This window comes from Oryza sativa, chromosome 3 (genome assembly GCF_034140825.1).
Source record: "Oryza sativa Japonica Group chromosome 3, ASM3414082v1".
NCBI classification, from domain to species: domain Eukaryota; kingdom Viridiplantae; phylum Streptophyta; class Magnoliopsida; order Poales; family Poaceae; genus Oryza; species Oryza sativa.
The window spans coordinates 5245508-5260312 of record NC_089037.1 but is presented as its reverse complement, the minus strand read 5'-3'; the positions used below and the strand labels follow the sequence as shown (position 1 = coordinate 5260312).

General features: G+C 42.1%; 2 protein-coding genes across 2 annotated transcripts; one reads left to right on the top strand and one right to left on the bottom strand.

The window, feature by feature from the left end:
• Positions 1-1733: 1733 nt before the first annotated feature.
• Positions 1734-6620, bottom strand: LOC4331958 (protein CLT2, chloroplastic). The gene is made up of 10 exons (XM_015776446.3): positions 6218-6620; positions 5013-5158; positions 4645-4682; positions 4179-4294; positions 3905-4004; positions 3793-3828; positions 3549-3599; positions 3234-3357; positions 2600-2725; positions 1734-2388 (listed from the first exon to the last, which is right to left on the bottom strand). Exons 1-10 carry the CDS (start codon positions 6592-6594, stop codon positions 2231-2233), a joined length of 1272 nt encoding a protein of 423 aa, XP_015631932.1. The 5' UTR covers positions 6595-6620; the 3' UTR covers positions 1734-2230.
• A 104-nt stretch (positions 6621-6724) lies between these two features.
• LOC4331957 (uncharacterized) lies at positions 6725-12949 on the top strand. The gene is made up of 14 exons (XM_066309113.1): positions 6725-7076; positions 7446-7662; positions 7759-7883; positions 7987-8020; positions 8152-8227; positions 8916-9093; positions 9220-9306; positions 9412-9511; positions 9660-9818; positions 10221-10290; positions 10413-11248; positions 11625-11766; positions 11851-11995; positions 12317-12949. The coding sequence occupies exons 1-14, from the start codon at positions 6771-6773 to the stop codon at positions 12659-12661; spliced, it is 2820 nt and encodes a 939-aa protein (XP_066165210.1). The 5' UTR covers positions 6725-6770; the 3' UTR covers positions 12662-12949.
• The last annotated feature ends 1856 nt before the right edge of the window (positions 12950-14805 follow it).

The window sequence follows — 14805 nt, the reverse complement described above, 5'->3', positions numbered from 1 at the left end:
GGTCATGTGTGCTCTGACTCAGGTCGATCTGGTGGTACTTGCTCTCGCAAAGACGCGGCGCACACGTCGTCGTACGTCGCGGCGCCGGCGAATCAATCGACACGTACGTCGTCGTCGGCGTACGTGTGTCGCTCGTTGACACCGACGGCACGCGGCGCGGGGCCGATCGATCGATCGATCTACGCGACGGAGGGGGAGAGGGGCTCGTGAGTGTGGTGTGTTTGATTCCGGTGTGCGCTCGTTTCGGCAAATTAACACGCTCGCTTAACGGTTTCTCGTTGCTTGCCTTGCCGCTCCTTCGCTTTCGCGTCTTCCCTTGGATCATGGGAGAGGAGGAGGTTGCTTTGCCTTGCATCCCGGTGCACTGCACTGGCCCGGGATCGATGATCCACAGACACATACTTTGTAGTAAGTAGCTTGTAGCACAAACGATGAGGATTAATTGCGTGATCGGTTTCATGTCAAATTGCATGCCCCCTTTTCTTGTGTATGTAAATTAATTGATACTACTAACAATCATGGATGTGTGTTTGTGGGGTACAAGGACATGTATTGCTTTTGCAAACTTTAAAACGTGCGTGCATGTTTTGCGTCGTGTGTGATGGATGGCCTGGCCCGCACCAATCATGAGCGCGATGGATTTGCTGTTGATTTTGTGCCGTCAAATCGGCCGGGTGTGTACATCATCCTTTGCAACAACGTCGTCAACTCGTCAAGCTTCCTGGGGTTGGTTGGTTGCAGACTTCGCAACGTGTTCATGAACTTAAAAAAAAAGGGTATAGTAATCATTTTTCCTGGAGTATATACAATAATGGTAACAAATAACAATGGCTAGACAATCAAGTGTCTGATTGCGTTTGCGATACAGCTGCAGATAGACTACTGAGCTGGTGCTGATATTTGGCTTTCTCTGACAAGCAACTAATCAGATCGATATAACACATCATGTATCGACATGGCACGTCTTCTGTCAGAAAAAGCATAGTATGATGCAACGCGCCGAGAAGTATTATACGCTCCGCATGAGGCTCATGACGGAGTATTTGGCAGCAATCGACATAGATGGTGCATTTCCCTCGTGACTGAACTGTCCAGTGCAGTCCAAGATAATCAAGATAAATATCCAATCATCGGATCAGCAATACGAATAATTCCGTTATCGTGAAGAGGTTTCTTGCGCAAACTCTCGGGTTTTCCTGCCAAGGATAAATCATGCGTTGTGTGTGTCTTTTGTCATGTTAATTTGGCATGTTGCAGTGTTTCTGTAGCTACTGTTCCTTTCAACGTAACGGCGACGCCTGCTGCTCCGATTTTTTTTTTCGTCGCGTCGCTTGAAAATATTCAGGTGATGGTGGGGAGAGAACCAAAGTACGACACACTTGGACAACGGGTGAAGCAACTAGCTCCGTCTTGTCAACGTTCTCTGAACTTGATTCAAGAAGTTTACTTGGCTTTCGATTTTGATGCAAAAGTATAGGAGTACTATACTAGTAAGCCAGACCTTTCTGTTTGCGTTTGCTGACGATATGCTCGGAGAATCATTAACCAACCGTTTCCGTTGGCGGCTAACTAGCTTGGCAATCGACGTGTACAAGCAGAAGCAAACCGGTGAGGAAATATAATAACCTCTGGGCAGTGGCTTTCATTCATGTTTAAAAATTCATAATATGTGGCATAGAATTAACCATGTATTCGCTGATAACGACAATTACTAAGAAATGAACACACATAAATGTTAGAACAGGCATCTTCTTATATTAGGGTAAAACTTTATAACAAGCAGTTTTCCAAACTACTTGAGTTTCATGAAAACCAACTTTGCCTGTTATACGAAAACTCAAAATATAAACAGGGAGATAGCTAAAACCAGTATAGGGAATACCGAATACCCATATAAAAACCATTACATTTGAGCTAAATCCTATCCTAACTGAGCAAATTAAAATTCGTGACTTACCTGGAAGCATGTGAGTAAAACCTATGAAAGGCTGAAAGTAGCTGTGGCACAAAACAAAAAACAAAAAAAAGGAGTTCCTAAGTACTCGAAACTAGGCGCTTTCTGGTTGAAGTCACACAGGCTGAGGAACTGCAGTAGCACGGCGGCGAGGCGCTCTTCAGAAGTTCTGAACAAATTTTTGCTGCTGGTTGGCAACGAAACGGAATTATAATCTTTGTATCAACATGGGGCATCAAAAGTTTCCTGTCATCCTTGTATTTGACTTGGTATAGATTAGTCGGTCTTCATTCGGCCGGCTAATTTTTTAGGAAGATTGTATAGGAGTAACCCAAGAACTAAGATAGCAGCACCAACCAAAAATGAAGTGCTTAAATTTGTCCCACCAGGAATGTATGGCAGAGGTAGTGACAACACATAGATGGAAAGAGGAACTGCAAGGCAAGCAGAAATGTAAAAGTTAGAAATGAAATGAACAAGACCGACCAGGCCGAATCATATCTACTCGTGACAAGTTCTCTAGCAATGTGTTTGCACGCATGTAAATCATATCTGCACAAACCTACAAAATGATATGCACGGGTCATAGATGTTTCCAATACTTTAGCATTCGTTTCCTAAGAAAATGACCGCACACAACTATACCTGCTAAAGTTGCTGTTAGCGAAGCAACCAGTGCAGTAGACATCTTCACCAGATTTAAAACAGAAATGTTGAAGGCCATGTTCATAGCTATGAAGAGCAGTGGCAGCAAAGGAGCTCCATGGCAATCTGAAAACTTAAACCATCAGTACATGATTTTAACATCTTTACAGAAAGGCTACAGTGCATGTGTTTCATCGTGGAGTGATGGAGTCTTTTATTCTGTTTGTCCACAAGTTTTTTTTTACTTCTTACCATCTCCGATAAACGATTTTAGGTAGGTCTTTTACCATAATGCACTAGAAAAATGATAAAAACAGCATATTGTGAAAGTACTCTGCAAGACAAACCCAACGACATTGTTTTTATGCAGTTAACCTCTTTCACATGCGGCAAAAGGTTTCCAAGGTGTCCTTCTTAAAGACGGACAGGGTACTAATCAGCAGTCAAGGTGACAGAGATTGGGACCCTGAACATCCAAATTGCAATAACTAGTAAGTGTTTTACAAGCCTGGGATCAATGCATACCTGACCAATTTCACCATCCAGGAGAATATTTCTTCATAAAAGTGCAGATTTTATGTGACAAAGCTCAACTTATCTAGCATCTGAAGGTACTACATGCAGAAATACTCACCCTTCAGATTACCTCCAATATTCAGAAAGCATGCTGCACCACGGTTTATGTATGCAGGAAGCTCAGCCAACGGGATGCCTTTTAAGTTAGACAGAAACGGAAGGAGTAGGAAGACAAACAGGGCCTGTGTAGTCCAAGATATCAGATTTCAGGTAAACAAACAGGAGAGAAAAAAAGGATAGCTAAGTGAAGAATAATAACTAGTACAACAGCGATCATTAAGATCCATATCATTGTAAGGTGAGTGCCGCTCCTGGTTTCATTACTGACTACTAAACCCGCAGTGAACAAAAAGAAGATAAGCATTTGTTTTACCTGAAAACCTGACCCAAAGGAGTTGACCACAAATATGTCAGGCCTCTTTCCCTGTATAAAAAGCACAGAACCAACTGCTTGAAATAAGACAAACAAACTAGGTGTTTATTAAATGATATTTTCACATGCATTCCCCTGCCACTATTTTTATCAGTTGGTAGTACTCTCTGTTTTTCATTTCAACAAAATAAAACCAAAGCAGCAACTACTGTGCTGCCTACCTGATAATAGAATTATTACTAACCTTAAGGCGTTTTGCACCATCAATAAAAACAAATTCCTGCCATAGAATAAAATAAATAAGAGTTAAGATAACTGATAGGTTCATTACTAGTACACAGATTAGTACATTTCACCTTGATTATGGATGCACCAGCATGACATGCAGACGAAGCCATCAGTACTGCTGGCCAGAACAGCTTGACATCAGATAGAAATGGACCACTGTTCGCTCCACTGTTTTCATAAACAAAAAAACATGGCCAAGAAATACTCAAAAGGCAATCGACATGTAAATACAAATGTCCTGTAACAAAATTTACCCCTTTCAATTCCCTGCTATTAACTGCACAGTTATGAAGTACCGAAAAATATAGAAAAAACTAGCATGCTAACTGATCCAGTACACACCTTGCCACAGCTAGAATTACCCCCGCTGTGACGAGCAGGCATCCAAATATTTGATTTGCTCTGTATTTCCTTCCCAAAATGAGGACAGATAAGATAAGCTGCCAAACTAAAAAGGACTGCAAAAGGATGACAGGCATGTTAGAGTATTTGTGAAAAGATCACATGGGAAGTAGCTATGGAAGTGGTATCCAGAGAGCTTATACAAGATAACTGTATGAAAAAAAAACACTAATGCCTATTAGACAGTTCCTTCACACTGTTGATTACAATAACTATTTAAATGCTGCTTTAGGGAAAATCTGAAATCTGTCACTGTAACAAAAGAACAGACTTAAGGGAAATGGTAGGAGTGCATGAGAACTTCATACTTTGGATAGTAAAATTTTCATAAAACAAAATACAGACAAGTGGCCCAAATACCCAATGGATACATTTAGACCTGTGAAGCAATACCAAAACATAGTACCTGAGACAACACTGGAATTGAAGGTCCAGGCAACATAGCTGCGAGAACAGGCAAAATAGACCGATATAAGATTCCATTTAGTTATGACACAAGGAAACCATACTTCAAATATTGTCCTCTCTGGCCATAAAAATTTGATGTTTAGGAGAATATTTATGCAAACTTTTTACACTTTAACTATCAAATTTATATTATAATAAATTTATAAAATCTAATAAGCTTATGACAGTACTTTTCAAGGCAAATCTACACATATTTCTTTTTTACTTTTAAAAGTTTGACCAAATCTTGTCCTAAACATCAAACGTTTATGCCCGGAGGGAGTGCCAGTTAAATAATAAACTTTAAACATAGCATTGCAAAATCACCTGCAGCAGCCATGCCTGAAGCAACACCTAGTGCTTCTAGTAAGCCAATCAACATGAAGCGTGATTTTGGAAGTGCTAGCATTTCTTTAGTGACAATGCCAGCATGATATCTTATAAAAAGAATAGAGAAATATACTATAACATACCTGCAAAAACAGATAAGCATATGAGCATCTGCACAACTATTGTGAAGAAATCATCTATCTATTACTTCCTCCGTTTCATATTACAAGTCGTTTTAACTTTTTTCCTAGTCAAACTTTTGTAAGTTTCACCAAATTTATAGAAAAATTCAGTAACATCTAAAACACCAAATTAGTTTCATTAAATCTAACATGGAATATATTTTGATAATATATTTCTTTTGTGTTGAAAATACTACTATGTTTTCTATAAATTTGGTCAAATTTTAAAAAGTTTGATTAGGAAAAAAATCAAAACGGCTTATAATATGAAATGGAGGGAGTATATTAGCATAGTAGTAAAAAAAACTAAACCTCCATGTATTCTCTTAATGGTTCTGAAGTACTTCTAGAACGTTAGGCAAGTTAAAAAATATATACTTCATCCGTTTCACAATGTAAGTCATTCTAGCATTTCCCACATTCATATTGATGTTAATGAATCTAGATAGATATATATGTCTAGATTCATTAATATCAATATGAATATGAGAAATGCTAGAATGACTTACATTGTGAAACGGAGGGAGTATATCTTACACCAGTAATCAAGGTGGGTTCAGACCGTAGTGATATAGACTTGATCAAATATATCTCAATCTTAGAACTTACAATGACATCCTAAGAATTAAAATTGTGCCTTTTGAACTAAGCGAAAGAGCTGTACAATAAACGCAACTCTATCTCCATATAAAAGCATGTATAAGCATCCTGTAGTTGTATTGTACGGAAAAGCAAACGAGATGGTGTGCATAACACACTTACATTAGTTGACATGTAATTCTGAATAAGTGTTGCACCTCAGAGGTGGAAGCAAACAGACAAACTTAAAGTTATCATTCCAAATAAAACAAACTTAAGAGTCAAAGCGTTAACACGCATTTCGATTGAGCTCAAAGAATGTACTTGTAGAAGACTAGACTGTAGTACAACAATACTCCACGGCACAGATGACACAAGCGATCACAAAATCCTAACAGTGAGCCGTGGTATATTGTAATCTGTGCGAAGCATCAAAATTACCCAAATGTGGTGGCTTGGGCGAGGAAGAACGGGTAATTCCTCATGGGCACGAGCGCCAGCTTGTACAGCACCCGGTTCATCACCGCGAGCACCACCGTGGCCGCCGCCGCCGCGGCGATCCCCGTCCCACCCCCACCCTCAACCTCACCATCGCCCCCTTCCCCCGAAGCCCCAGCCCTCGCGGCCGCCCGCGCGCGCGTCGTCGTCGTCTCGACGCGCCACCTCCCGGCACCATCCCAACTGGCGGCCGCGACCGCGAGGCCCACACGCCGGGGAGACGGGAGGGAGGCTCGGGGGGAGAGGGACGCCGCGCTCCATCGAGTCACGCGGCGGAGGGAAGGCCGCGGCGGCGAGGAGAGGAGCAGCGCCATGGGCATGGCTTCGGTGGGTTTGAAGATTTCGCGGCGGGTCAGTCGGTTTTGCTTCGGCTTCTGTGGACGGAGGCCACTGGTCACTGACCGGTGGGGCCCACAGGATTAACCCAACCCACCTGGCCTTTCCGTGTCCGTAGCCCACGGCCCGAAACCCCGACTCCCCGCCGCCGCCGCCGGTGATGGGGATCTCCGAGTCCGATGAGCTCCGGGCATTCGAGGCCACCGGAATCTACCGTCTCGCCGAATCCGGCGCTGCTTTCCTCGACCCCGTCCGCATCCTCAACGCGTCCTACCGCCGCTTCCGCCTCGTCCCTTCTGCGTACTACTCCCGAAGCTTCGGCACGTCGCGTCAGGGAGGCGAAGCGGAAACCGAACGAACTGGGGAGGCGTCTCCAGAACGGAAGAAGCGGAAGCGGAAGCGGCAGCGGCAGCCGAAGCCCAGGGAACTGAACGAAGTGGAGCGGATGGCAGAAGCTCGGCACCAGGTGAGGCAAATGCGATGTTGGATTATTTTGGTGCTTTTTTTTACGTTTTGTTCCCCTTGGAATTTATTCCGAGAGCAGAAAAATGCTTTTTGTTTTGTGCATTAGTGACAAGATCTTTGTTGACACAGAACAATATTGTTAGATTGAAGTCTGTATGCGTTGCAACAGCTAATTTTGTCAACAGCAAGCTAGAAATCAGGAGCTGCTACTATGTTTATGTTAGAAGTCTGTTGCATCTAAATGTAGTGAACATTTATTGGTTTGTTTAGTTGCCGGCAAGATTAATATAGTTTTGGAAAAGGAGATCAAACAGTGCTTTGCAGGTATTGTGATGTAATGCTTGGATTTCATGTGTGTTCCATTTGCTAGGAAGCAAGGCCTTTGCTATCGAGCGCACACAAATCACTGCTTAAGGCTAAAGATCTACTGGAGTTCCTTCCGAGGATGATCAAGGAAGATGTGCGCATGCTTGATGTGGAAAGTAATTTGGAGAAGAATCTTGTTGAACTTGGGAGCTCATGGCGAGCGCCTTTATGTGAGATGACTCTTTGCTTTCAGAAGTCTTCTGGTGAGGATAGTGAGGAAGGTAAAATTAAGCGTACCAAATATATCCTTTCTGATGAGCGTATTTTTAACTTCATAGTGTATTATGAAAGCAGTGGTTCCTTCTCTTTGTTTTAAGGTATCTGCCATAAGACATCCACTCCACTGTTTAATAGTACAATCAGTATCGAAGAAAATGATGACGCAGAAGGAGAATTTCAGGATAGACGTTATATTTTACCAAGACGATGTTGTTTCTTGATGGTTAGTAACTATTATTCTTCCGCGGTACAGTTTTTTCATAGAAGTATAATATTTGTCCTTGATCTCGAAATGTTTTTTGCATGATCTTGATGATACGTTAAAGACTGACCTCAAACATGTCCGTGGTCTAATTCCTGGTATGCAGTAACATATCACAAAAAACAACCTAGTATGTATTTGCATATACCTGTTCTTCTGGTAATTTACTAATTTTATTAGCCAATGTACTTGGTTCCTTAATTTTTATGATGGTGCTCATTTTCTCCAGATAATTACAATCAAGGTTACAACCTTATAGTTGTTGATCCACCTTGGGAGAATGGATGTGTTCGTCAGAAAGTAGCGTAAGTTTGCTACTTTTTGGGTTTGATTCGTTTGTGTAGTTAGGCATTTCCTTAGAGAAAATCTCTTTTCTCCTCCAAGCAAGCAAAAGCTTGTGTCTAGATGGGGAACCACTTAAGCTTTGGCTCACATTGTGATGGATGACATTATAATCTTTACATGGTAGTCTCAGATATCACTTTTTAACTTTTTATATATATGACATGTTTGAAATTGAACACATGTCCTGTTTATGCTTGTTATTATGTTTAGCCACTAAAACTGTAGGTGCAGTTGTTCTCTTTAGCTGATCTTCAGCCGATGCATAAATCATGATAAGCATATGGGGTATCTAGGATGTGCTGACCTTTTTGGTATGGCTCCGATATGTTTCATTTGCAATCCCTAGGGTATATCATGTCTTAGTTCTTGAAATTTTTTCATAGGAATGCAATGCACATGATCATGTCTCACGGATTACACGGATTATTATACTATGATGCACTGACCGCGAGACATATTATGCTGATATTACGTCCTCCCATAGTAAACTCTGAGCTGAGTATATATTGAGTAATCTCATGAAAATTAAATATTTGTATATTAACAAATACTCATTTTCTACTTTATTGTTTTCATCCGTTCAATTTGAAATCACTTTAAATATATTGTCATCCAGGCATTTCACTCATCCAACTATTCACGCGCTAGGTACCCTACACTTCCCAACAGACATTTCTTGTACCTTCCAGTACAAGAACTTGCCCATCCAGCTGGAGCTCTTCTAGTTTTGTGGATTACAAATCGGGAGAAACTTTGGAAGTTTGTTGAGGAGGAGTTATTTCCTGCTTGGGGAGTGAAAGATCATACTGTGTTCTATTGGCTGAAGGTTTGCACCTAATACTCATCTGCCACATTCTATCATTCGACAGTAATTTTACTGATGCAATTGGTATATTTTTAGTGGCATCCTTATTTTGTTCAATTTGGTTCTGAAAGTCTCAGTAAATCATAGGTGAAGCCAGATGGTTCGCTGATTGGCAATCTAGACTTGCTCCATCACAGGCCTTATGAGTGCCTCCTTGTTGGCTACATAAATCTTGTGAGTTTCTCTTCTAGATTATAGCCTTTTTCCTGAAATACACCTTCGATCCGCAAGCTGTGTTCTGAAATTGATGCATTTTGTTCTCCTGGTTCCTTGTTGCAGAACAAAGAGGCCGTACGAGGTTCAAAATTCAAGTTTTTGGAAGAAAGGCGGGTAATTATGAGTGTACCAGGTGCTCACTCAAGGAAACCTCCCCTCCAGAGTATCCTTGTCTGTAGTTTGTCTGTGTCCATGCTGTTTATAATTTATAACTGTTGCAATGAGATTCTATTATGTTACTATGTAAATATGGCTTTCTTTATAGTTGGAAATATCATATATGATCAAGATCAACCCTTAACTTGTAAAAGAATTACTTTCAGAATATATACCAGGTCCTAAACCTGCAAGGTGCATTGAGCTTTTTGCCAGAGAGTTGGTTTCTGGTTGGACCTCTTGGGGAAATGAGCCACTCCGTTTTCAGGATGCAATGTACTTTTTTAATAAGCAAGAGCATGATGTGCACAGCTGAGTGATTGCTGCAAGCCCGCGAGGTGACGACTACAATCCACGCTTTGAATACCTGGAGGCATGCTCTTCTCTGGAAGTACTTCTAGTCAACCCACCCTTTTCTTCCTTGGAGTACTTTCCAGAATCACACATTCACACCCAATATTTACATTGCTGCTTTACATTCTGAATTGTCAGCAGTTAACTGATATCATCATGGCTTTTCTTTTTCAGGTGATTTTTTTTTCTCAAAGTTTACCCATGGTGGAGGTGGATAGGGTGAATAGATGAAGGGGTGAAGAGAACTGAAATCATCAACTTGTTACATGAAGGAGATATAAAGGGGTGGAGGAGAAAATTAACTTCCAGGAAGAGATCACATGCCGGTCTCAATACATGACGGTGGGATCATCGGTTTTCAGGTTATGACGAAGACCACAAGCTGAACTCGTGGAATACAGTTGCTGCGCTGCAGTTTGACCTCTCAGATTTGTACTACTGACGCAGGCAGACAGAGTCTCAGAGACAGTAGCATATACAGATAACAGATTGGTAATGACCAAAATTCCATCCACCGCTGGGTTTCAGCTCAAATACCTCACCACTAGTTCTTGAGCCCCTATTCTGGATTTGGATCCATCCTGTACCAAACATTCCCGTGTCAATTGGTACAAAATCTTGATAGAATATAATGGTGTCTATGGCCAAGGCTATTTCTCGTGTCACTCTCTTCTTGACGTACACAGCCTTTGCCATTCTCATTGGAGGAGTGCATCTGCAGAATGTGCGTGTCGAGCAGCAGAATGGAGAAGCAGCAGCATCAGCTCTATGCCTCTACGTGTGGCAACGCTTGTGCGTAACGGCACGAGGCGTTGGACCCAAGGCACCAAATCCCCTTATCCCTCGTCGTGCCGAGGCCGTTGCACCCGCCGCCGACCGCGACGTCCAGCCCGACGCGACCGACCTTGCCGACGAGGCGACGACGCCGTAAATCCAAATGACGCATCTGCCCCTGCCAGAGCGTTCGGGATTTGCAGGCAGGGGCAGTTCCGTCCTCTCACAGACGTTTCAAAAAATCCTTATTACGAGCCGATCATCCCCGCGCCTGCTCCAAATCACTGCAATTGCAGAGCTCAAAGGCTTGCTTCCGAGATGCCAGGCCTAAGGCCCGAGTCTCCGGCAATCCCATCGCCAGAGCTCCGCCGTGTCCGGACGTCGTTCACCGGAGCTTCTTCCTGGGTAGCCACGACTGCCATGGGTAAGGTGGTACGATCAGCCAATGCGCCGGTCGAGCCGAAGGCGAAGGTAGAGGATGTGGAGAAGCAGAGGAGGAGGGGTAAGGGAGGTTGCAATGGGACCGTCTCGTCGGCGAGGTGTAGGAGCCCACCGCCGTCTCCTGTCAGCCCGGAGCTGGGGAAGACGAGGTGTTCATGGATCACAGTCAACTCTGGTGAGTTTTTTTTTTTTTGTTACTCTGCACTCTTATCAATTTCCACCCAGCGAGAAGGAATTGTGTCTTGTATGATTTGAACAAGATTTTTGAGAAAACGTTTCAATGTTTTATTCTGTTCAAGAAAAATGTGTTGGCAAATATACAATCTTCTGCATTTTGCGCTGGAATAATAACATAACTGAACTCCATGCAATTTTGATTGATTTGTGGTCAATGTCACAAAAAAGGATTGGTAGTGGAAGGCTTTTGAACTGGCGATCTGTGATTTAGCCCTATAATTTTTATCCATGAATTACCCAAAAGCATGACGTTCAATTTTGTGCTAGTATATAACTGCAGAACTAAAGCTCTTCATGACACTTCATTTCTTCAGAACCCCTTTATGTTGCTTTCCATGATGAAGAATGGGGAGTTCCAGTTCATGATGACCAGAAGCTGTTTGAGCTGCTTACCTTATCACAAGCCTTAGCTGAAATCACCTGGCCTATCATTCTGAACAAGAGGGACGAATTCAGGTCTGCTTTTCAGAGTAGATGACACATCTAAAAGAGAGTGCTTAAATGTGAAATATCTACTGAAACTTAATTGTCTTTCATCAGGGAGATGTTTGATGGTTTCAACTATGCATCAGTGTCTGAGTTCACGGACAAGAAGATAAACCTTTTGTCGAAATCAAATGGAAACATGCTACTTTCGGAGCAAAAGATACGGGCTGTTGTAACAAATGCCAAGCAAATGCATAAGGTAAGAGAACCATGTATGCTATTATTTCAGCTGTTTGATGCAATAAATCAAAATACTTTGTTCAATTCGTTCTTTAAAAGAATAGTTTGTTCGGCCTTTATCTGAAGATACAGTAATGAATATTTCCCGCTTGCAGTTTCCATCAGTTATGTTTCTTGAATTATTTATACTTCAAAATTAATACATACTTTGATAGTACTCCCTCCATTCTAAATTGATCTACATATTTCATAGTTACACCAAGACAAAAAAAAAGCTAATAACTCTCTCATACTACATTTACTCTAGTAATATGTTACTACTGGCGATACATATCTGTAGGTAATCCAGGATTTCGGATCGTTCAGCAACTACTGTTGGAGCTTCGTAAAACACAAACCCGTCAAAAGCAACTTCCGCTATGCTCGCCAAGTACCTATCAAGACGCCCAAATCTGAGGCCATAAGCAAGGGCCTGATGCGACGAGGCTTCCAATGCGTTGGCCCTACGACAATCTACTCCTTCATGCAGGTTTCTGGCATCGTTAACGACCATCTGTCATGCTGCTTCAGGTTTCAGGATTGCAGAGATATCAAAAGGAACCTGAGAGCTGAGCCAGGATTGATAGAAAGAAGGTTGAACTCACCGCCTTCCTCAGAAGACTCTGAAACTAGCAGGGAGGCGTGACTGGTGCTCACTACTGAACTTATTAACCTGAATTACATCGGTATTCAAGAACGTAACTATATGATTCTTTGCTGGTTTGTCCTCATTGGGTGATTATTTTGTGTTGTATGTTGTAGCCATGACAGTTTGAGCTATGCATTTTATGTTGTCACTCCTTGAGCAATGTATATTGTATAGGTTGTTGTACAGATCGTTTGACGAAACAGTGCGGTATAGTTTGTTTGGGGACTTGACTTGTAACATACCTGTATATTATATAAACTAGCATTGGATGGTTTTGATGTATCACTGAGTGGTTTTCTACTATGTATCATACTTGTTTGGTTTTCTGAATGTTTAGTTTGGCTATCTTTGTTCAGGCGATGCTATGCGGTGTTCCATTTCCAAGGTTGTGTTCTTTTGCTGTCCAACCAAAGAGTCAGGGTACCTGAACTACTGTCTGATAGTCTTACGAAGTGATTTTTATTTTTTTTAAAAAAGATATTATTATCATGTTGCAAACAAATTATTCTGATAATTTCTAAGTTCTTCTCTCCGTTAATGAGAAGATGATAGCCTTAATTTGGAGGATCCATACCAGACTATTAATATGAACGGGCCAGCACTAACTAGAACGGCCTGGGAGTTAGCTCAACAAACATGGGCCTAACAAAAGTCACAGTCCAAGCTCCGACCTAACACACATGGGCCTTACGTACGCCACAATCCTATTCCAGCCTAACTTGGGCCACATATCTGTTTGGATGGGCCGTAATCCTGACCCATGTGGATTAGGCCCATCAAGACAAGGTCTCAACTAAGGTTGCTCCTTTGTTCGGCAACCAAACAATCTTTTCACAATATATATTGCCTGTCAGAACCTCCTTTATATCGAGAATAATTCTCAGATGTCAATTAAAGCCGCAATGCCTGACATGATGTTGGTATGGAATACCCTTATACCCACCGAATTTGTCGATAGTAACTATCAGGAGTACTTAAATTACTGATATTCGTTTCTTTTTGCAGAAATCTGATATGATGATCAGATGAAACATTCGCATCTTCTTAATTTCTAAATTTAATCCTGGATGCTAACCCTGTGTTTCACTAAATATATCTTCGTAAGTATTGAAACACCGCAACAAAAGTATAGCTATCTCTGTAGGTCCGTAGACATGTGTAAGTGTTTTTTGAAAGAACAAAAATAATACTAGTATGAAAGTGTTGTGTTGACATGGGTATGATGCGTCAGTGCATAGGTCACGCACTTGCCTTGTATAGCAAATCACAAGATAATGCATTTTCCTCGAGAGGAGAGCCCCCTAAAAAACAAGCTAATCACAAGAAAGTTCCACCACCTTTCAGACTTTCTACAGGGTTAATTGGGCAGCTAATTAAAATGCCCCCACATAAACTAATCTTAACACACGGCCACGTTTCGCCATGGACGTGATCTCTCATTAAAGCCTTAAAACACTTCGCACACCAAAACCTCTAGTTTAGCCCTCACAATAGGTCATTTTTAAGTTTGGAATCCCATCATTTCCCCACTAATAAACAACTGATCTCACCATCGCCGAGGGCGCCTCGGTATCCGTGCATCGCGCCATTGCTCCGCCGACACCACCGCGCGAACCCGCCACGCGCGTGTCGCGTATCCGGAGCAGCCAGGTCAGCAAACAAGTGTCCATGTCATGCTAGAGGAGCACCTGTGTGAGCATTGCAGTGTGGACGAAGCTAATGTCCCCAAAGCTAAAAAAAGGTTAAAGAGTTGTTTAGTGGTGATTAACGTTAGCCCTTCACCTTTGTCTGAATGTTCCAAGGTCCCCTACGTATCCCAGCCCCTAGCTTAGCTACCTAGCCAGCCTATTAAGGCCATCATGTCCTTAATTTGCTTAACTGAATTCTGTGGTTGGTGCTTAAGCTTTTCGCATGCAACTGGGATTAGTTTAATTCGATGCCGATGTGGTAAGGAGGTGTTAAGAACTTAAGATAACGGAGGGGAAATGATCAGTATTAACAAACCATGCAAAGCATCATGGTCTGAAACATGCCAAGTGTGTTGCCTTGGAGTTGAAGCGTGTTAATGTGGCTAATTGCCATCCAGTCCCTTCTCCTTGAAAGGTGGCACGAAACTTGGCGCCTTTTAGGGGAAAGCAAGG